This window comes from Folsomia candida, unplaced genomic scaffold, assembly GCF_002217175.1.
Source record: "Folsomia candida strain VU population unplaced genomic scaffold, ASM221717v1 Fcan01_Sc031, whole genome shotgun sequence".
Lineage (NCBI taxonomy): Eukaryota > Metazoa > Arthropoda > Collembola > Entomobryomorpha > Isotomidae > Folsomia > Folsomia candida.
The window spans coordinates 1,781,356-1,803,445 of NW_019091223.1; the positions used below are offsets into that span (position 1 = coordinate 1,781,356).

General features: G+C 35.7%; 2 protein-coding genes across 2 annotated transcripts; one reads left to right on the plus strand and one right to left on the minus strand.

Annotated features, from left to right (window-relative positions):
* Positions 1 to 14,506: 14,506 nt before the first annotated feature.
* LOC118439155 lies at positions 14,507 to 18,163 on the plus strand. Its single transcript, XM_035860237.1, has 3 exons — positions 14,507 to 15,112; positions 15,679 to 15,824; positions 17,571 to 18,163. Exons 1-3 carry the CDS (start codon positions 14,734 to 14,736, stop codon positions 18,021 to 18,023), a joined length of 978 nt encoding a protein of 325 aa, XP_035716130.1. The 5' UTR covers positions 14,507 to 14,733; the 3' UTR covers positions 18,024 to 18,163.
* A 373-nt stretch (positions 18,164 to 18,536) lies between these two features.
* LOC110860325 (protein qua-1) lies at positions 18,537 to 21,237 on the minus strand. The gene is made up of 4 exons (XM_022109370.1): positions 21,041 to 21,237; positions 19,229 to 20,339; positions 19,079 to 19,110; positions 18,537 to 18,720 (listed from the first exon to the last, which is right to left on the minus strand). The coding sequence occupies exons 1-4, from the start codon at positions 21,235 to 21,237 to the stop codon at positions 18,537 to 18,539; spliced, it is 1,524 nt and encodes a 507-aa protein (XP_021965062.1).
* Between the last annotated feature and the right edge of the window lie 853 nt (positions 21,238 to 22,090).

Consider the following 22,090-nt stretch of genomic DNA (forward strand, 5'->3'; position numbering starts at 1 on the left):
GTGGTGTCAGGGACGAGAAGGTTACGTGACCACTCTACTCCTCGGCTTGACCGCATGCGCGACAGGGACCTGTCTCCTCTTACCGTTCATTTATTTGGCTGCGTCTCTCCTGCGGCCGTGTCTGCCATTCTTATCGGTATCAATGGTGACGAAAAGCTGCCCCACTTGGGCTTCGTTGGGAGAGGTTAATTTAGGTGTTAAAATCTTCTTCGCGTTGGTTCAGTATTACTACTGGATATTTATACTTGGGATATATCTTGGGATTGGGTGGATTGCCCTGGTGTATCCTGGGATCGCGGCGAAACTCAGGATTGACGCGATCATGAGGTAATACTAACAAGGGAACCTTAACTACTGTCCCATCTCGATTTCCTTCGGAATAGCCTTAATCGATAGATAATTTAGTGAAACTAAAACTTTGTCATAGAACATGCGGTGCAAAATCACATTTTCGCGAAATATTTGGCGAGAGCTGCACCAAAACCCTGCCATTTTCCCAATGCTTTTAACATAGCCCCCAGCCTTTCGATTGATGAACTGAACTTTATAGGATATTGAAAAATTGTTTGTGTACCCGTCCGCGTAATTTCAGCCCGATCACGAATATGCAAAAACGTGATGTAAACATTTGCCAATTTTTTGCAAATTGCAAAAATCGGAAAAATTTCGCAAATTTGAATTCTTCGTTCCTTTAAATGCAACACAATTTACAAAGTTTAACTAATGTAAAATACAATTCTCTTATTACAAAAAATTTGCAACAAAAATCGCAAAAATTAATATCGCAAATAATTTCGAAAAATACGTAAAAATAGACTAGCATTGGTTATCTTAATCAATTTTCATGAAAAATTGCGAACTTCAATTTTTGCAAATTTTTTTAAATTTTTTGCAAATTTTTTGCAATTGAAAAATGCATTCTATATTGGTCAAACTTTGTAAATTTTGTTGCACTTATAGGAACGAAGAATTCAAATTTGCGAAATTTTACCAATTTTCGCAATTTGCAAAAAAATGGCAAATGTTTACATCACGTTTTTGCATATTCGTGATCGGGCTGAAATTACGCGGACGGGTACACAAACAATTTTTCAATATCCTATAAAGTTCAGTTCATCAATCGAAAGGCTGGGGGCTATGTCAAAAGCATTGGGAAAATGGCAGGTTTTGGTGCACTCGCCAAATATTTTGCGAAAACGTGATTTAGCACCGCATGTTGTATGACAAAGTTTTAGTTTGACTAAATTATCTGTCGATTAAGGCTATTCCGAAGGAAATCGAGATAGGACAGGTTGAGGTTCCCTTGTAAGCTTTTGTCACAGGTGATGATCTCAGGGTTTCGATTTTCCCGTCCAAAATGAATTTTTCCCAGGACAAGTGGGAAAAAGCAGGAAAAGTGGTATTTAGCGTCTAAAATTTTTAAATATGGTAGTCCTGTATTTAGTTATGGAGATAGCTAATTTGTTACCCCCGTAAAAATTAGCATGCATTAATACCAAAAGTGGAAAAAGTAATCAAAACTATTAAAAACTGGTCGTATGACGCATCAAGTCTACAGAACTTCATGATGGTTATGAATATGAAGTTTGATTTTGATAACGTTGAGTTTTAAAAAAGGTTTCAGATTGCTCCAAAATCATAGTTTTTCCGGTTTTCCCCATTTCCCACATTTTTTGTGTGGGTGGTGAAAATTGGAAAAGTGCACTTTTTCCCACTGCCCTGCTAAATTTGGTTTTTACCAATCGAAACCCTGAATGATCCTTGTGTTTCATTTCAATAATGACATATTAAATTAAAATTATTTCATATAATAGCGAACTGAAGGTAGGAGTTGAAAAAGGCATCCTCGGATTTCGTGAAGTTCAGGTCCTTCAAGTTCTGACAAACATGTTTTGGAAGTTTCCCCTGATGCAGCTACTCCTTGGGGCATGGTTGGTTTGCGAGGTGATCGCGCTCTACAGCGTCATTCGGCTAGCAGGAACCCTCCCACTGGAAATATTTACCTATTTCAGTCTCATTTGCATCGATGGAGCGGCACTAATTCACGTCCATTTTAAACTCTTAGCTGTTCCATGCATTGCCTCCCATGAGATGTTTGATTACAGGAAAAAGATGCCAAAAGGGGGCAGCCGATGGCTCCGGCGAGTGATCAAATCATGCTCACCGTATCAGCTAAAAATGGCGGATGGACGTTTTTTTGATAAAAGTACGGCATTAGTTATCTGGCAGTTCGTGGTGGATCGAGTCGTCATGTGTTTGATCATGTAGAGAATCTTAACAACGTCTTCAGGTAAGGGGCTAAATAATAGAATTGTACCTTAAAAATACTGGGCGTACATACAATATATCACTTTATTTTATTTAGATACAACGCATTCATGTGGTACATACACCCGGTAGACAAAAGTATTGGTTGTTTTTTATGTCACATCTTCATATGCATGTAAAACCTTCATATATTACTGACACTAATCAAATTTTTTCTCGATGTCACATAACTTCATTACCTTCAAAATAGGGTATTTGAACATTTTAACATCCAAGTATTTTTGACACAATTAATTACAAACCATTAGAAAACGTGGGATGGAGTCGGTCATAAGTATGTATGTCACAAATTCTTAGTAACCGCTCAATATTTCAAATCTATTTTTACTCCATATTAACAATATTTCATGCTACAATCGTACAAAATTTCAAATGAATTGTTCTCAAATTGAAAAAATATTGATATTTAATTGTCAAAAAGTTGCAAATTGCACGCCACATATTTAATTGTATGTAGATGCAGCTGAAGAGGAGAGTGTAACCACATGTAAATCTTGATGTCCTCAGATCTTGATGTCGTTTGTATATGTATTAGTGTCCCATGAGCGTATTAAAACCCTGAACTGGTTTGACTCCATTTATGACCATATTTGCGCCCGCCACACCCACTCAAAGGGATGAAAACCACAAAACTTACCAAATTCAAAAATCAACCAAAAATCGAATTTTACTCGGATTTTGATAAAATTTAGATTTTCGTGGTCCCAGATACTTGAGTTATAATATCCAATAGAGATCTCAACTTTTTAGAAATTGTAGAAATTTTAGGGCTGATGAAATATTCGACAAAATTCCAAATTTCAAAAAATTGTGATATCTATTGCATGTTATAACACAAGTATCTGGAATCACGAAAATGTAAATTTGATCAAAATCCGAGCAAAATTGAATTTTTGGCGAGGGTTTGAACGAGTTAAATGTGGCCATGAGGGTGTAACTTTGGCCATGGAGTTAAACCATTTCAGGGTTTTAGAGCTCTCATAGGACACTACCACATATCCAAAGCACATCAAGATCTGAGAGGTGCAGGTGGTGAAGCTCCCCTCCTTAGCTGTTGGTTGCGTGTGTGACTACTCTGCTAAGGGTTTCGTGTAGTTAACCTATGTTACACCGAACAATAATTCAAAATATATGTAGAATTCCTTGCCATGCATGGGTGAATAATTGTTGTTTGTTAACATAAAAGAAATTTAGGCCAAAATGTCGTCTCATACCACACCTAGATCTTCGAATTAGGGCTGATAAATCCGTTCCAAATTTTCAAATTCGGATTTCGGATTATCCGGTTTTGTCTGGGCCCAAATCCGGATTAAATCCGGATTTGAATTATTTATTGTTATTATCAAGCCCCTTGATATTTGAAAGAGTTTGATAGATATCGAATACTTCTTATCATACTCAGTCGAGATTTAAGCTTTTTTGAAATTTTCACCAAGGTTTAAAAATTGTTGATTATGTAAATAGGTTCTTGGTATATTTTTAAGTTGAGAGAATAAAAAATGTGAAATTTCAAAAAGGTGAGTTTAATGTCGAATGTGATAAAATAACTCCCTCGGATGAATAACATGGACAAGCTTTTTTAAAATTTACACTTTCTCCAATTTGTAACTTTGCAGTGCATATGAAAATTATTTCTTAAATTAAGCAGAATTCATTCCAAAATGAAATCCGGATTTCGCATAATTCGAAATCCAAAAAATCTGGATTTTTCGAATTCGAAGTATCCGGATTTGGCAGCCCTACTTCGAATCCCTCTCTTTATGCTATAGCCCTTCGCGAGTGATGGGAAATCTGGAAGTATTTTATCGCTATGGGCACATAAAACTACTCGACCCAAAAATTGCTTTGTCAAATGACCACCAGAAATCCAATTTCGGTGTTATCATTTCGGTCATAGATAGTTGCAAATTTCAAAAAAGCTAAGACTGTTGTTTGATGGAGCAATTATCTATCCACATAGGACCAATATTATGTATGTACAATTTAAGAGTCAAATGATCTCATGTTACTCCTCCTCTTTCTTCTTACGAAACTTGATTAATCACGCACATATTTACATTCAATGTATTGGTTTACATGTGACTACTACTCAAAACATTGCATCTTCTATACTTTTGTATTTTTTAGTTTAATATTTACATGTGTAATGAATACTATGCATAAGTTATGATGGCGTGTTTGACTTTAAAATACACTTTTTTGACATCAATATATTTATTAATATTCCATTCCTTATTGCGTGCATTTTGTTTTCATTATTCAAGTACATTGAATACTTAGGCATATTTCACCTAAGATTTGAACAATCAAGTAGACTACAGAGTACTACAGACGACAAATGAGGTGACAAAGAAAATCAAAATGACGATCCCCACTCTACACAACACTCATTGTAGAAAATATAGCTAACAAGTCCCAGAATTAGCGCACTTGAACTAAATTACCGCTTTTTATTGTAAACCACCATTTGCTGACTGTTGCAATAAAAATTGGAACTTAATTTCCACAAATCAGTTTGAAATTTTAACGAAAAGTTTTTTCACAAACTTACCCAACATATCACATCTCTTTCTTTGACCAGGACAAAGAAGCTTACATCCATTACCAAACCTAAAATGTCTGCCTTAACTTTAATTACATTAATTACTGAATTATCAATGTATGAATTATAATTTAATTACTTCAAGTTAGAATATTTAATATGACATAGAATAGTTATTTTTGAGACCTAAAATTGCTAATGATTATATTTTATTGGATATTTCCTAAACACTGATAAAAAACTTTATATGCACTAATTATATCTTATAACCTTCGCAATTTTTTCACGAGGTCGGCAAAGTTCTTGTAACGTCTAATGTTAAATATTGTAGAATTAAGTTAACATTTCGCTACAATTACAACTTTACGAAAATTATCTCGTATTTCCACCCAATTTGTCTTTACAATATTTCCTAATTTTATGCAAACTTTTAGCTTATTTATTTGCACCTTATTTGCACCAAAAGTGATCAAGAAATTTACACACTACACATGTATGTACTTTCATTATGTTTTACAAATACAATCTGTGATAATGTTACATTGCACTATTAAAACCTCTTTAATGCGTCTACTGTAATAAATTGAAATTATGTATATTGAGATGCTTAGCCTCTCTGCAATAGTGCGTTGCCTGTCGTTACTTAAACTTATTAGTCGACTTATTAGTCGAATCGTGACAAATATTACTCAACATATAAATTAATTTTCTCACCTTAGCGATGACTGCTTTATATATATTTCTTAGTTTAAGCAAAGCAGAGCAAATCAGAGCACACACTTGATGCAAGTGAAATTTTAATTTCAAGCGTACCAATAAAATCATGTCGTTGAGGTTAAAATTGCGAAATACAATTTCTTGAAAGAAGCCGAGAATTGCAAACCCACCAAAAAGCAAGTATAGTTGCAAGCCGATTGAAAGATTTTCCAACCCCAAATTACCTTTGGGTATCTGGGCAGGTGGACGTCGTGTATCGCGTTCGTTGGAAAATTTCCAAAACCCTATATAGAGTTGGTAAAGTCAGTTGGACCTCATCCCCTGTAAAGTACGGTATAATCCTTCCGACGCAAAGTATTTGAAATCCCAAATGATATGACGATTAAACAATACTTCCCTCATAATATTACAAGTAACGTTATAATATGTTGTTTTTAGCAAATGTAAAACTTGTGGCCGCATATAAGAAGGCATTGGATGACCGACTTGGTCTGGCAATAAGGCTGTAACACGACAATAATCCAAGGGCCCCGTTAATTTCTTCACAGGGATTTCTAAAACAGTACATACATACATAAATGTATACAAAATTCATTAAATTTAAAATAAAGTAAATATAATCTGATTGTCATACCACCATTCCAAATATAAATATTACAATTCTCAAAATCTGAGAAATCCTTTCGAATCGATAAATACCACTGTGTCGAATTTTTTTCGAGGTCTCATGAGTACAGTTTATACCCAAATTTGGTCAAAAGTTCATGGATATTGGTAACCACATATTTCTCAGGAGGTGCGATTATGTCCGTTGTAATAATGGCGTCATAAGATGAGCTGATGGCAACCATTATCACAAGACAGAGCACTCCAAAGAAAGTGAGCAAACTCCTGGTTTAATACGAATAAAATTGGTAAGCATTTTTAGTTTATATATAAATATGTTTAATATCTACATTGGAATCGTAATACAAAGATATGTAACACCCGATTGCCATTGTCGTTTGTTACTTTTTTACATCATACCTGTTAAGTACTGATACCCTGAGGAATGTCACGGCAATATCTGAATAACCACCTAGCTTAGTGAATCCTAAGAACAACGAGAGCGACACGAGCACCATCCAAGTCCAAGTGTCAATAATGGTGAAAAACCGCGAAATCTTCAATGATAAGAACATTGGATTTTTTTGGCAATACATAACATTATAATCAATAGTTGTTTCGATGTGAAATTTCAGTCCGGGTGTAAATTTCCATATGTATCGCCCAATGTCAATCTCTGTGCGATTGTTAGACTGGTTACTAAACAAGAAATATACAAATGCGTATTATCGCAGGATTGATAAATAAACAAATAAATAACAATGATAACCCGCCATGAACGAAATATAACCAAGAGCGAGAGTAAAGTATTGTCTCACATCATCAATCCTCAGTGTCATGCATAACTAGCTAAGTAAGTAATTGTTCATTCATTTAGGTTAGCTCAGGTTAGCTGAATAACAATAATATGCAAAGATCATATAAAAAATGAGCAAATTTTACATCACAAGTCAACCACCTAATTATTGGCTATATCCGGACTTGAGACAAGAAAAAAGAGTTATGTTGATGTAAAGGTGTTGCCACTGCTCTTGTGTTTCATAACTTTATTGTGGAATATTAAGTTTTGTAAGGTCTTTTTAATCTTTCCTACGATACTCTATGTATTTAGCCCGTTACGGATATGTTTCACAACATATCCGTTGTGATGGGCGAATGATAAGTGAAGCTCGTAGTGAAGAATTACGTCAAGGATCCCATAATCTGATACGATATCGTGTGTAATTGCTGTCATTAGTAGGCAGTTTGGATTGTGGTTAAAATTCGTTAGGGCAACCGTAACATGGGTAATTGAGGATATAAGAAATGATAAGACGAACACCATAAGTCTGATGGCCATAATTGGAGTCTGATATAGTAAAAGTTTGGGTTATCGACGAGATTTCCTCACCTCGACATTTAAGATAAGGGGCGAAGGTACCCTACCTGGTAGTTTTTACATACTTCATTAGGTTAACACTAAGCAGTCAGGAATCCTTCGCAGAACAGTTACGACTACAAAAAACACGTCAGACTTCGAAAGCTACATATGTATCTGCAATTCCGACTATAACCGTTGGTTGCGTGTGTGACATTTATTCTACTAAGTATTTCGTGCAGTCCACTTATGCAAGTAAAGTCTATTCAGCGATAACTTTAAGTATAAAAGTTAAGTTGTTTGTTATATGAAGCATTCAAAATGTCATGGCCTCAAGTGGGAAAGCCCTCTAGCCACACCCAGATTTACTTATTTATCTATGCGGTAGCATTTGGTGAGTGATGGAAACTTTGAGATAGTTTGACGCCGCGGGCACACACCACTGGCAACATCTCGAAGGAACGAAAACCACCAATACCATAAATTGCCTTCATGTAACTACCGCTAAAATTCAAATTTTGGTCCGACCATTTTTACTTATATCTGTTTTGTTCTTGATAGTCGTAAACTTTAAATCAAGTCGATAGTCGAGAAATTGTCTGGGCCCAATCATATTTGAAACTGAAGACTCAAGTGATTGGTAAACTAAAGTTAGTGTTGATCCTAAATATGAGTAATCGTACAAATAAATATAATGTTTGGTTTATATGTGAACATCTATGAAGCCGAAATATATCGCGACTGCTATACTTTAGCATTCGTTGGCGGCATATACGCGTGTGTAATGGAGAAATTATGCATAAATTATGATTGCATGTTTGACATTAAACCATATCTTTTTGATATATTGATATACTAGTATTCTGTACGTATATTTTATGTTCATTATTGACGTCCAGTATTTAATATATTCAGTATTCTATGATACAATACTCAAGTTTAATAAATCGTTACAGCGAATGTAACCAAGGGTGAGAGCAGTGTGTTATCCGTGAAACTGAACAAAATATTGTGTTCGCCCGTTCAAAATCTGTTAAAATTGATGTGCCCATCGACTAATTTATCAACTAAAATAATATACCCTACCCCCAGCAAGACCTCAACTCAAATATTATTTATGTACAACACCAACTTAACCACAATAATTGATTAATCTATTAAAAAAGGTTATTAATGCAATCTCGGGCAGCAAAAAGTTTAACTAATCTAATAGATGGGGGATTGTGGTGTCCTTACCTTAGGAATCCTTTGTATGGAAATTGTTCAATCATTATTAAGAAGAGACTTTCCACATATTCCCAATATTTTGCATATTAATTAATTCTGTCTAAATTGGCTACATAAGTTTAACCAAACTGTAAGCCTGTTATTCTCCTATTTCAGAGTTATCCCAAATTAACTTGCGTCGAATTTTTACAACGTTCCAGGACAAGTAAATATTTCAAGAGGTTGAAAAGTTGAGAGGGTTATCTGACCTTCGAATATAATATTTATTGGAACCGAATCTGAATAATGAGATTCGGATAGATAATTTTTTAACCGAAAAAATTTGATGGAAAAATTTTCCTGGGACATTGCCCCCGCTGAGGGGAAAGAAGCTTTGTAAAAAGTTCTTTTCGTTTTTACCATAAAATAAATCGTGACACTGGGGTCAGCTGTTCAGTTTGTGCATTTTTTAAAATTATTATTCAAGTTCAACATTCTTTAATCCTAACTTTCTAACGCCCAACCATCTACCAAGTCATTTTGTAAGTTAACGTTAATTTAATAGTTAAGTCAACCTTTTTCTGACCATGAAAAAGTTTTGTAGCAGGTTTCCTTAGTCTATTTCTGTACTCTACATAATTTTCATGCACCTTTCTTCCTCATTCAATACATAAGTTAGAAAATACCTAAGGGTGCAATACCCATTCTTTATGTGATTTTGATCCATTCTCATTCAGCAGCAAAAATGGTGAATGGCGAAATTGGTGAACAGGTCGAAATCTTGAGTCGAAATCTTTAACGCCACACCGGAAAAAAGCGTTCTCTCAAACCCATTGGTAAGTGGAAAAAATAAATCTTAATTTTATTTCAAACAATAGGTCGGAGCTTGCAAAATTTCGAAATTTTGAAAATACACTTTTTTGAGTCGCAACAATGCAACAATGATTAAACTTTTTTGTAAACTTCCCAAAATTTAATTCCAACTTTTTTCAAATCATTTTGGACAAAGTGACGGTGTCCGAGTTGAAAACTTGTGCTCGGATAAATTCTATTTTTTCCTCGGAAGCGATCAAACTATTGGACAAAAAGTCAAAAATCAACTTGAATTCGATCCACCGTCAGCAATCGTACTTTAAAAACTTAAAAAATGGGGGACGAATCCCGACCACGTGCATCGTCGAAATGAAGGTCCATCTCGCAGAACGCTTTTCGAACATTCCGTTCGAAATAATGCGGACAATTGGTGGGGACAAGATTCGAATTTTCAAGATAAACGTGGAATGACAAAGTAAACGGTGGATTCTTATTATAAGGATAAGGGCTTTTAATACCAAAACCCCAAGGCCTTCCTTACCCGGATATTCATTATTATCAGGGTAAGGAAAAACCTGGGGTATTGCCATTGAAACCCCTTACCTAGAGGTTTTACATGTGTTTTTGGGGTAATTGATTTTTGATTGGAATATTTGAATCGAAGTATGAAATAAAATGGAGTATGTATTTGTGTATGTAAAATGCAGTATTATATTACGTATGTACACACTCTAAAGAAAGTTGTAGAAAATTTCTACAAGGTTGTGTAAAATTTTGTCCAACATTGGGTAAAAAAGAGGATGACACAACCGTTGGTTAAATTTTACTCAACTTGGTTGAGTAATTGCTCAACAAGTTGTGGAATTTTTACTCAACACGTTGTGGAATTTTTACTCAACAAGTTGTGGAATTTTTACTCAACACGTTGTGGAATTTTTACTCAACAAGTTGTGGAATTTATACTCAACTGAATGATTAAAATTTACTCTTTGGTTGATCAAAGGTTGCTTTTTATGCTGATTAAAATAGATTATTTACCTAATTAGCTCACCCTGCGTAGCACGGGAGCTATTGAATTCCTCTTGTCCGTCCGTCTGTCTGTCTGTCTGTTAACGAGTTTTTTGCATGAATTGATGCTAATTAAAAATCCCCTTCACAATTATTGATTATGTTAGGCGCACCATTGGTATTGAACAAACTGGATCGAATTTTTTTAGTAAATAAATAGCACAGTTGATATCTAATAATCGGTAACACAAAATGATGCGAAATAATTGGGGGATGGGATGCAAAACGCACCAATAGTACAGAATATCCGGGAGAAATGATCATACAATTTTGACAAAGTTTTCAAAATTATATAACCCGAATGGTCGCTAATTCTGCACTAATGGTGCAATGGCGGGCCGAATCTTTTGCACCATAAACGGCATATATATAATGAATATATAAGAGTTGTGATCTATTTTGTTGGCTTATTCCGCACCTTCGGTGCAAAGTTCTGTCTCAATCATTATGACAGGGTGAGCTACTTCTAACGTTACTACGGTTTATTAAAACTCATTATTTATTGTAATTGATACTCATTTTATGTTATAATTATAAATTGTACATATGAACAAAAATATTAATTTTCATAAATTTAGTTGGATATTACTTACAAATTCTAAACACAATTAAAATTTTGACAGATAGTCCAACGAAACTCTAATCCACTAATCTCTCTAGCTGTTTTGATTTTAATTAAATAACTGATGAAATTATTTCAGCAAACGAACCAGCGGCACCGTCCAGGAACTAAAAAAACTTTGTCGCCACCATCGGTCTCTATAATAAAAAAATTAGCACAAATAAATATTTCAATTTATTGCTAAATATGACCAAATGTGCACAAAAATACATAAAAATCACCTTACCTTTGAACTTATCTGCATATTGGAGTCAACCGGTAATTTGAAGAGACTTTTTAAAATGAGGAGTTAATTTACTGCTGCTCCTTTTTAACTTGCTGTAACTAACTGACAGCATCCGTGTGGCTGATAAATAGGCAGAGTTGGTTTTACTCAACACGTTGAGTAAAAATTTATTAACGCGTTGAGTAAAAATTAATCAACTTGTTGTTTATTTATCGCCCAACATTGATTAATTTTATATTTGATCAGCAAAAAAGTCAAATTTTGATCAATGTTGAGTAAAACTAACTTTACACAACTTTATTGTGTAAATTTTACCCTTTAGAAGCATAAATTTTGTCCAACGTTGAACAAAACTTGATCAATTTCATTTTACTCAACCAGGTTTGCTCAACTATGTTTAGAGTGCATGTATAGCATGGGGTCAATATGACTTGGGCCAAAATGTCATGGGGTCAATATGGTTCTGGGTCAATTTGTCGTTGGGTCAAAAAAGCTCTGGATCAATTTGTCGTGGGTCAATCTGACTGGGTCAATTTGACGCGCCACCGGGACCACCTATACCTTACATACGTCAGAAAATATTCGATTTTGAACCCACCAACTAAGCGTATTTATACATTACGGGAGTGGGAGCTTTAACATGGAAAAGATAGGAAGACCTACATACATAATGCAGTCACCCATTAAATGATGACGTAACTTATGCCCGTTCCCTATCAGTTTAAGACATAGCTTGGGTTTCAGAAATAGACGTGGCTTTGACGCATGTACAGTCGTCAAATTTGAATGTTTTTATTTTTGAAACCGCTATAACTTTTGAAATTTTGGACGGATTTTCAAAATATTTGGCAAAAATCATGACAAGGAGTCAAACTTTCGCATCCAATCAAATTTTTCGAAAAGTTGTCGCTTTTAACGTTTCGCAAAATTTTCGTAATTTTCTTTGAAATGGGGGTTCGTCTAAAAAATGCTAAAAATATCTCCAAAATTATAATTTTTGTATTTTTATTTTTTTCTCCAAAAGTTCGACTTTTGTGATCATTATATGCATAAAATTTTGAAAATCCGACATAAACTGCAAAAGTTATGGGGGTTTAAAATTGGTCGGAAATGCAAATTTTTAAGTTTGGCGCCACGCCATGGCGCCAAATATGAGTTTTACACAGAAATATGAATTGATCCTGCATTTGGGGTCCTAGTAGATTCTAATAAAAAACATAGTGGGTACCCTGGACTCAAACGACAGGTCGTGAGTGTCCCTTGTTAGATCAATACTAATTAAATTTTTGGGTTCAGCATGAAATTTTGAGGATTTTGATGTTCGACTTGCATTTCCAAGTATCATTGCATATTTATCCCTGTTTTTTACCTAACCTTGAATAAACTTTACTCATTTTTATTTAGAGTACGGTAATTCCCGTTAATACCAGTAAAGTAATGCCAGTAAAGTCATATATGTACTCCGGTCGGTAATGAGTTAATACCAGTTTTTTAAGAGTGTGTATATCGCAGCGTAAATGGTTCACTTATTTTTAATAATTGAAAATAATGGTTAAAAGGTTGTGTCTACAGTGACAAAAATTCCTTTCCAGGTATTTTAACCGTCTGTCTGGGCACATAAAAAATTCTAATTTTTATGGTTTCACAGCCTTGTTAAGTAAGGATTACAGGACTAAAAATAAATTTCCTTTGTCAACCGCATATTTACATGTGTCTCTTCGAACCATGGTGGACTGGACTTGTGGTCGGTAAAAAAAGGTTGGTGTTAAAATAATGGGGCAAAGGGTTGTGCACTGATGGGCCTAAATACATTTTTCGTTAGTACATGCACTCTTAAAAATGGGGCTACGATTATAACCAAAAAGTAAACGTACATATGTGAGTCTACCGCCGAGGTTATGAATTTGTCATCGAGTGGTTACAATTGTTACCGACTAATTATGAAGTTTCACCAACATGGTATTATATTGTCACCAGAGCTAATAAATCTATAACCAGTTGGTGGCAAATTTGTAACCACGGCGGTAGAGTCACGTACGTATATTTTTTAGTTATAATTGTAGCCCATTTTTAAGAGTGTATGAGTTCTTAAAATATCTACACTTTCTTTAAGAAATTCATGCAGGGTGCCAAAAAAAACAGCTTGGTCCTTAAGGAACGTTAAACTTTGGTTTGGGACAAGCCGAAACAACTTATTCAAAACTTAACATTATCAAAATGGGACTTTATTCTTTATCAAATTCTGAGCAATATGCAAGTTGGTAACGGCCCGTTCACATATTACGTCAGAATAATATAGGGGGAGGGGGTCGAGCAAGTGTTGACTATTGTTGACGGATAAAGGGGTAAGGGGTTTGGGTATGTTGTCGTCAACCTTTTTTTATTGGAGCAAAATTGGATTTGCTGCATCGTGCGAAATTTTTTGGACCTTAGCACAAAAATTTACCCGTTTTTTCACGTTTTTTAATTATTTTTTTAAAATTTGTCTCACGTTTCCCCATTATGAAAAAAAGTTGACGCCAACATTGGGGTGGTGGGAGGGGGTGAAGAAAATCTTGATAATTGTTGACAACAGGGGGGGGGGGTCGAAAAATCGGGTTTTTTATGACGTAATATATGAAAGTGCTCTAACACGGCCCCAATTTCTAAAATTCACACGCATACAAAATTGGAAAAACAGTCAAACCTTATTAAAATACCCGTATTACGTATCAAATTTTTCAGAAATGACGAATATGAAGTCCAATTCCAAAAATAATGATTCTTAAATAATTTAGTTTTCAAATAACTAAAGACATACATAAATATCCCAGCATATTTTGTCATTTTGCACGGTAAAAACTATTTTTCCCAGATATTTTTCCCACTTTTTCCCACCTGCCGTGGTAAATTAGTTTTGGTTGGAAACCCTGCTTATTACACACTTGTCTCCTTAAAAATAAATACAACGGGTCCGCACAACACTATAGACCCTTGCCCCTTCAAGTATGTAAAGGATTAGTCTCCTTTTGAGATAAAATGTACCCTTCCTCCTTCCTTCCCTTCACTTGCCTTCTGCCCTTCAACCCTTTCACATTCCTTTCCGTGTGTAAAATAATAAACTCATAAAAACTCGAAATTTTAAGTTTAAACTTTCAAGAAACATACATTTTGTACATAATAAAATTCCAACTGCAAAAAATATCGGAATTTTTAAATTCAAATTAACAAAACATTTACTTTAAGTTAAAACCCGTTGTGTTATAAAAATGTCCGCCTACCCCGACACTCCTCTTCTTCCTCCTCCCCCTCCCCCGAAAAAGGGGGACGACCACTTTTTCCTCAAATTTGCCAAATTCAACTTAACCGCCGTCATCGTTGCAATAATCGTGTTTCGCATTCTTCCTTATCTGAACCGGGCAGAAATTCAGAGTGATGGCAGCACGTGGTATGCGACACGTTGGCACGCATATGCCGCGAGTTCCTCGCCCCCAACGGGAAATTCGGCCACCAACGTGACAATCAGGGTTGATCGCGTAACAACAAAGTTGTTCGGGAGCGATTTGGCCCTGAACTTCGACCTCGTGCAGGAATGGGAAGATAAGAGACTGGCCGTCGTACAGGAGGACGGGATTCGAACGAAAAGTGGTAAGTGAAAAGGGGTCAAAGTATGCAAAAAATATAAACTCAAAGGAAATCCGGTAACTAAGTTATTACCAGGCGGAGTATCTATGTGACTCTACCGCATGGTAATTTATTTATTATTGAGTGGTAGACATTTTGTTACCAAGCCGGTAATAACCCCGGTCGCGAAATTTTAAAATATTGCCAGGTTGTAACTAATTTTCTACCACGCAATAATAAATAAATTACCATGCGGTAGATTCACATAGATACTCCGCCTGGTAATAACTTAGCTACCGGATTTCTTAGAGTGTAGGTATATGTACGTATTTATGTAAAGGCTCGGATACACTGATCCATTCTAAAAGTCACACTTCGACATTCTTCTGCTTCAAAAAATTTAAACTTTATGAAATTATTCAGTTTTTTGTAACTAATTCAAAATTATTTAGCATGCGTGGTGCACTTCATAATGAACAAAATTGGTGTGAAATAAGTTTGTCAATTAGGCTTCCTTCAGACCTTTCTAATAATGGTGGGTTTGGAGGAAATGGGAAATTACTTTTTTTAAGTTGTATTTTTATTTTTAGCCGACATAACAACGAAGAACGTGGAATCGATTGTGAATCAAAGACATGGGAAATTTACCCCAATCTGGAAACCATCCCTGGCCACGGTGCCTCCCCACGTGGCGGATAAAAGTAACGAAACAACCTGGCTCCGGCAAGATGGCGGGGTACGTCATAACTGAAATGCTTATGTCAAGATTTACTGCTTTAGTTTTTAAATGCGATAGTGTGAAGTGTAACCCTCCGACTTTGTTAAAATTTTGAAATTATGTTGTACATGTCGATACAAGCAACGTTGCTTGACACATTTGTTCGATTTACTTAAAATATTTGAAGTCAAAGTTGAAAAAGGGGCGATTTTTCCCATTCAAAGGGAATGTGAGTGGGGTTTGCTTCCTCCGCTTGGTAGGAATTTTAATAATTCGTCGATTCGAAAAATGTTTTGGAAACTTTGGACCGTTTACAAGAACATCATTTCAATTTTTTTAAATTTGACCCTATTGACTTGTAATCGATGTCGTGAGGTTAAAAAATTTCCATCGCTCTTTAAAATACGTTGTAGGGAATTTTCTGCAAATTTCGAGGTATTAGGCGCTGTCAAGGAGCATTATGGCATTCATATGTATGTACCTACAGGACAAAATATAGACATAAATATCTATGTATTAAAAAATCTACATATATTGGCTAAGAGAAGGGTTACACTTCACAACATCGTTATCGTATTTACCTATTGTTTACACACTATAAATAATTTTAAGACGAATCGTCACCCGCGGAGATGCTGTAGTGCTCTGTTCTTGGTTAACGATTTAGACACATTTTATCATCAGGGAGAGATAAGCCAAAAACTCATGTATCAAACACACGTGACGCCGTAATTTAAAAAAATTGAACATTTTTATCGGACAATAAGACGTTTTTTTACTGACAGTATTGAATTTTTTAAATCACGACGTCACGTGTGTTTAATACACGAGTTTTTTACTTATCCCCTCTTGGTGATAAAAGGTCTCCTAAATCATTACCCAAAAATAGGGCACTATAGTACCTCCGTGTGGTGACGATTTGTCTCCAAAATATTTAGAGTGCATCGCACGCGGGACGGATTTTTCATGTGAAAAAGTTTAGCAAACACGGGGAAAAGTTACATTGATTTGAAGTAGCACTCTCATTTAATACACTTTTTAGTTAAATTCGAATAATTCCAATGAAGGAATAATTTAACATAAGCACAAATCAAAAAAACGCGCCGTTTCGTCCGTCCTTAGTACAAAGCTTTAGAACATTCCATCATTATGAAGCAAAAGATTATCAGCGTCTGACTAATTATGTAACAATTGAACCTTTTTCCAGCTACACCAGGATTAGCTGGCGAGTTATATCAAAAAATCAAGCCAAAAATTAGGAATCATATGATGCTTATCTTTCCGCTGAATTGCCGCTTTGAAAAAAATTGGTGATTATCATTCAGCGCAATCATAAGCGCCATGCGATTCCTCATTTTTGGCTTGTTTTTTTTCAATAACTCGCCAGATAATCCTGGTGTAGCTTGAAAAAAGGTTCCGTTGTAAATTATGAATTCTACATATCGTCGTAATAATTCATAAAAGAGCTAAGTGCTGTCGATGCTTAGTTCAGGAAAGACCTAAGTGTAAAGAAAAAAGTAAAAAAAAGTCCTACATATGTGCAAAATATGTATTTACTTATGGCGATATCTTCCAGCCAAAACGAGTCTTCATATCGCGAGATTTAGCCATAAGTAAATACATACTTGTACATAGGTCTTTTTGACTGTTTTCTATACAATTTGGTCTTTTCTGAATTAAACATCGACTGCACTTAAGTCTTTTAAGAATTATTACGACGATACTTCAGTAAATTCATAAATTCCTATACTATTATTTAAATAGGTGATGCGAACTCAATCCATCAACATCGTCGCGGCTCCGGCCCCGGGTTCCGGTCCCTTCAACGAAACTGACTCTGTACACTACGTCGTGAAGATCTATTCCACCCGGGAATTTCAAAGTAGGGTCGCGTTACAGTGGAACATTTCCGAACCGTTCCGTTTCATCTCACCCAACCCAGAAAATTTAACGTATTCAAATCCTTGGCGGGTCGATATTACGACGGGGCAATGTGACATGCATGTCAACTGGGGTGATTTTCTCTTAACTAAGTTAAGCTGCCTGGAGATGGGGTTTAAATTGCGCAGGGTACAAAAACCGGAGGTCAAAATCCCTGACAATTTGAATACCAATAGTACCGTCCTAGAACTTTTGTTCGCAGCTTATGGCACAATATTGTGTATAATTTCGTTCCATGTGTATCGTGTTTACTCGCGGGCGGAATTTTTACCTTGAGTTTGTTAAGCTATGTTTGTCAAAATTTTATTTGTGCAGGATTTTAGTTTTTAACAAAATTTCGAAGTTTTTTATAACCGCATTTCTTCCAGCTCATATTTCCTCTTGTCTAGATTTTTTGTCCACAATGTTTTTTACCACTGAATAAATATCCAAAATTCCTTAAAAATACCGTTATTTCGCACATCAAGATCTTAATTTACATGCACAAATAATCGGCTATAATATTAGATCCGGGTGCCATGCCAGTTTCCGCAATGTCTCTGAATTTTTGGGGAACTTTAAATTTTGCATTAAATTCAAAATGTCGCAAAAAATTGCAACCAAATTTGCGTTTAATATTTATCATGGGAAATATTTTTTCCCATACGATCTGTCAATTCACCTCTTAATAATGAAATCACACTTTTTAATCATATTTATTTCATATTTATTTGTTAAAGCATGCATTTATCAAAACAATTACGTAATTTCTTATATTTAAAAATTTCGCAAACATCAAAAAACAAATTATTAGTCTTCATCCCCCTTTGAGCCACCTTTCGGATTTTCATCGTCTCCCTCCGAAATTGCGGAGGCCACAGAGTCGCCATGCTCCGACATGGCGTCCGCTCTGGAGGCGCCTCCCTCCGAGACGGACGTCGCCTGAGAGCCGCCACCCTTCACGGCGGACGAGATAGAGTGCGAGTCGCTCTTCCTTTCGCATGTGAGTTCGATTCCGCATGTCCTCCCCCAGTCGCTTCAGCCAAGGACTAAAAATTATTCCAAAATAATTTTTCAGAAATTTAAATAAATATGTAACTGCATTTTTAGTTAAAAAACTTCAGATAAAATTTAAATTCTTTCAGAAATTTAAGTCAATAAACTTTAAATTAAATTTCAAAGACTTGTGTAGGATTCCAAACGAATTCGTAATTATTTCAGTAATTTAAATAAGTTTGTTTGAAATTAAATTTCAATGAGTTTAGAATCTAAAAATATTACAATTATTTCAGAAATTTAAATAATGGATCTTTAATAATATTTGACACACTCAAAAAATCGAATTGTTTCACAAAAGCACATAGATTCGTTTGGAATTATACTCCTAAACAAAGACTCAATCAATTGCATTAGTAATTCAAAATCAAATTTTTGTATTTAAGAACCCAAAAAAATTCCCTAGCATTTCAGAAATTTAAATAAATTTTTAACCAAATTCAAACCTGTGAATCCCCTCCGCCCTCCGTCATCGACCCCGACACCGCATTCCCCTCTCCTTTCGCCGTCGCCACCGCTCTCGAACCGCCCCCTCCTTCCCCAATACTGGACGACAACGCGTCCCCCTTCCCCCCAGACACGGCATTCGATTGGGATCCCCCGCCATGTTCCGCTTTTGAATTTGCCTCTGCCGCGTCATCCTTGGAAACCGCGTTCGCACTCGAGGCTCCCTTTCCTTTCGAGGATGACGTCCCAAACGCGCAGCCACCTCCGGTCGCGAGCGCGCTGGATTTAGCGCCGCCATCCCCATACGTTTCGGATCTCGCTTGAGCGTCCGCATTTTTCGTGGTGAGCGCCGTAGAGACGGCGGACGTGCCGTTGATCGCATTCGCTATAGCGCCCAGACCAACCTTATCGACCGCGGTGGCTGTAGCGGCGCCATCGATAGCAGCTGCGTTGGCGGTGATGGCGCCCTTCGCGCCGGATTTTAAGTTGGCGGGTGAAGATTTACCCTTAGTGGGAGGATTTTCAGAGTCGACGGGCTCATTTTTAGGGTTGTTGTTATCATCCTCGTTTTTATCGGCGGGTTTCTTTCGTTCGAATGCGCGCGCGATGGATGGCTTCGGTGGTTTCTTATTCCCGCCACCGCCACCGTTGTCGTCTCCATTTCCGTTATCGTAATCATTAATCTTTTTAGTTTTTCCATATTTTGGGCGGGAATTTTCCTCCTCATCGCACGTCAAGGATCGACAATTACGGTTTTTATTTGGCCCGCTGTTGTCGTCGTAATCATTGTTGTTTTTATTTTTTGTGATTTTTGGGCGGGTGGTTTCTTCCTCGTCGCACGTTAAGGATCGGCAATTACGTTTTTTATTTGGGCCCCCATTGTCATCTCCGCCTCCGTTTCCGGTTTCATAATCATTATTTTTCTTATTTTTCCTATTTTTTGGGCGGGAGTTTTCCTCTTCGTCACAAGTCAAAGATCGGTAATTACGTTTCTTATTTGGACCTCCGTTGTCCTCTCCGTTTACGTCGTCATCAGTAATTTTTTTAGTTTTGCCATATTTTGGGCGGGAGTTTTCCTCTTCATCACACGTCAAAGATCGACAGTTACGTCTAAATTAGAAAATAATTAAGTTTCTCATGAATTGTCACAAATTCATGTCAAAAAATATTTCATTATTAAAAATGTATTCAATTTACAAATTAGAAAAAAATTGTTCATTTATTCAGAATTGGAAAATCAATGAGGGTATTCATTATTTCTTCGTATCCATCGTATCGTAAAATAGTTTACGAAGAAAAAACAAGGGGTCAGGTTTAGTAAAAATCGTAAGCGTAGTAACGTGATTTTCGATGACAAAATCTTACGACGCTTACAAAATCTCGTAAGCGTCGTAAGTTATTTTACGATACGAAGAATACTAAGGATACGAAGAAATAATGAATACCCTCAATATTTATTCGTTACTAATTTTTTACTCATTGAATCTCAATTTGTTTTATTAGATGAATTTTTCAACAATGGATTAAGTATAGCGTGCAAAATAAATATATAATGAGTAAAATTATTAATTTCTTCTCTATTAATATTAAATGAATAAATAGTTTGTAAATATTCACTAATCCTTAAATTTTGAAAATATTATTATTCACCCATTATTCATGAATTTATTAAATAATCCATAAACAATTTATTCATGAACAGTTTATTCATTCATTCTTAGTATTATTATTATTCATTTATTAAATAAATTATAATGAATGTGGACAGGTATATTTCTAAATGACGAGAGGTTAAAAAAATATGAATTTACTTGTTTGGAGGTCCCTCGTAGTCTTCATCTGCATTATCCTTTTCTTTCGTCAAACTTCTACGTTCTCGTCCAACCACATGGCCAGTTAGCTCGTCATTATTTGACGCAAATTTTAAATTTCCGACTGGCACGCAGTCAACTTTCCATGTCAAATTTAACGACGCGATGACGACGACAAAAAACTTGGGCGACAACATGACGACTTGCACCAATCAAAATTTCGTTCGCGACTGAGGACACGAGCCAGGATTTCAGAATGCAATTGTGTAAATTAAGACAGGAATAGACATCAATTAAATTATTTTAGAGGGCATTGTTTCCCAAGAAGGATGCAGATTTGTGGTGGAAATTCTAAACTTGTGTGTTTCTTCAATGGGTGAATGGGTAGTTAAAAGTGTGAACGATGCGAATGAGTAAGTAATGCTTAAATATGTAATTGTGTAGCGTAATTCTTGCATAATACGTACATCGTTGGCAGAATTTTACATACGTCACGTATGTATTTATGCAAATACATACCTAAATAAGTATCTACATACACTCTTAAAAATCTGGCTGACTTTAAAATCTTAAACTGGCTGAGGTTAATTTTACCACGATTATCGCCACGCGCTGAAGCCACATACATATTTTCTCCTCGCGGTGACAATCAACATATGATTTTTTAAGTGTGTATATGACTTAATTCAACATTACAATTCCGAGTGAGTTTACTTTTCCAAAGGGTGACAATATTTTTAAGAGTTAATGAATTTACCTGTTCACGTTCAGTCATGTGACTGATTATGATAGTGAATGAACATGACCATTTTTGCAACACGAAACCCGTGATAATTTCGAGGCCCCTAGTCAATCAAAGCTGAAAGAAGGGGTCGACTACATTATGAAATCGGGAGGGACAATTTACGTTCATTGTAAAGCTCGGGGACGCGGAGTGCGACGTGCTATTTGATAGAGGTATATATGTAAATATTCAGTGACTGGTTGAATTTCTGTCCGATAATTTATAGATAAAATATGTAAGCATTTTCAACCTTGCCAGAAAAATAA

Bases quoted from the DNA above. Each gene is read 5' to 3' on its own strand.
- LOC118439155 (XM_035860237.1), top strand. From the start codon at position 14,734: ATGTCCGCCTACCCCGACACTCCTCTTCTTCCTCCTCCCCCTCCCCCG. The intron at 15,113-15,678 runs GTAAGTGAAAAG...TTTTATTTTTAG, and splicing joins CGGGATTCGAACGAAAAGTG to CCGACATAACAACGAAGAAC. The intron at 15,825-17,570 runs GTACGTCATAAC...TTATTTAAATAG, and splicing joins GGCTCCGGCAAGATGGCGGG to GTGATGCGAACTCAATCCAT.
- LOC110860325 (XM_022109370.1), bottom strand. From the start codon at position 21,237: ATGTTGTCGCCCAAGTTTTTTGTCGTCGTCATCGCGTCGTTAAATTTG. The intron at 20,340-21,040 runs GTAAATTCATAT...TTTCTAATTTAG, and splicing joins TACGAGGGACCTCCAAACAA to ACGTAACTGTCGATCTTTGA. The intron at 18,721-19,078 runs GTGAAACAATTC...CACATGCGAAAG, and splicing joins AAACGAATCTATGTGCTTTT to GAAGAGCGACTCGCACTCTA.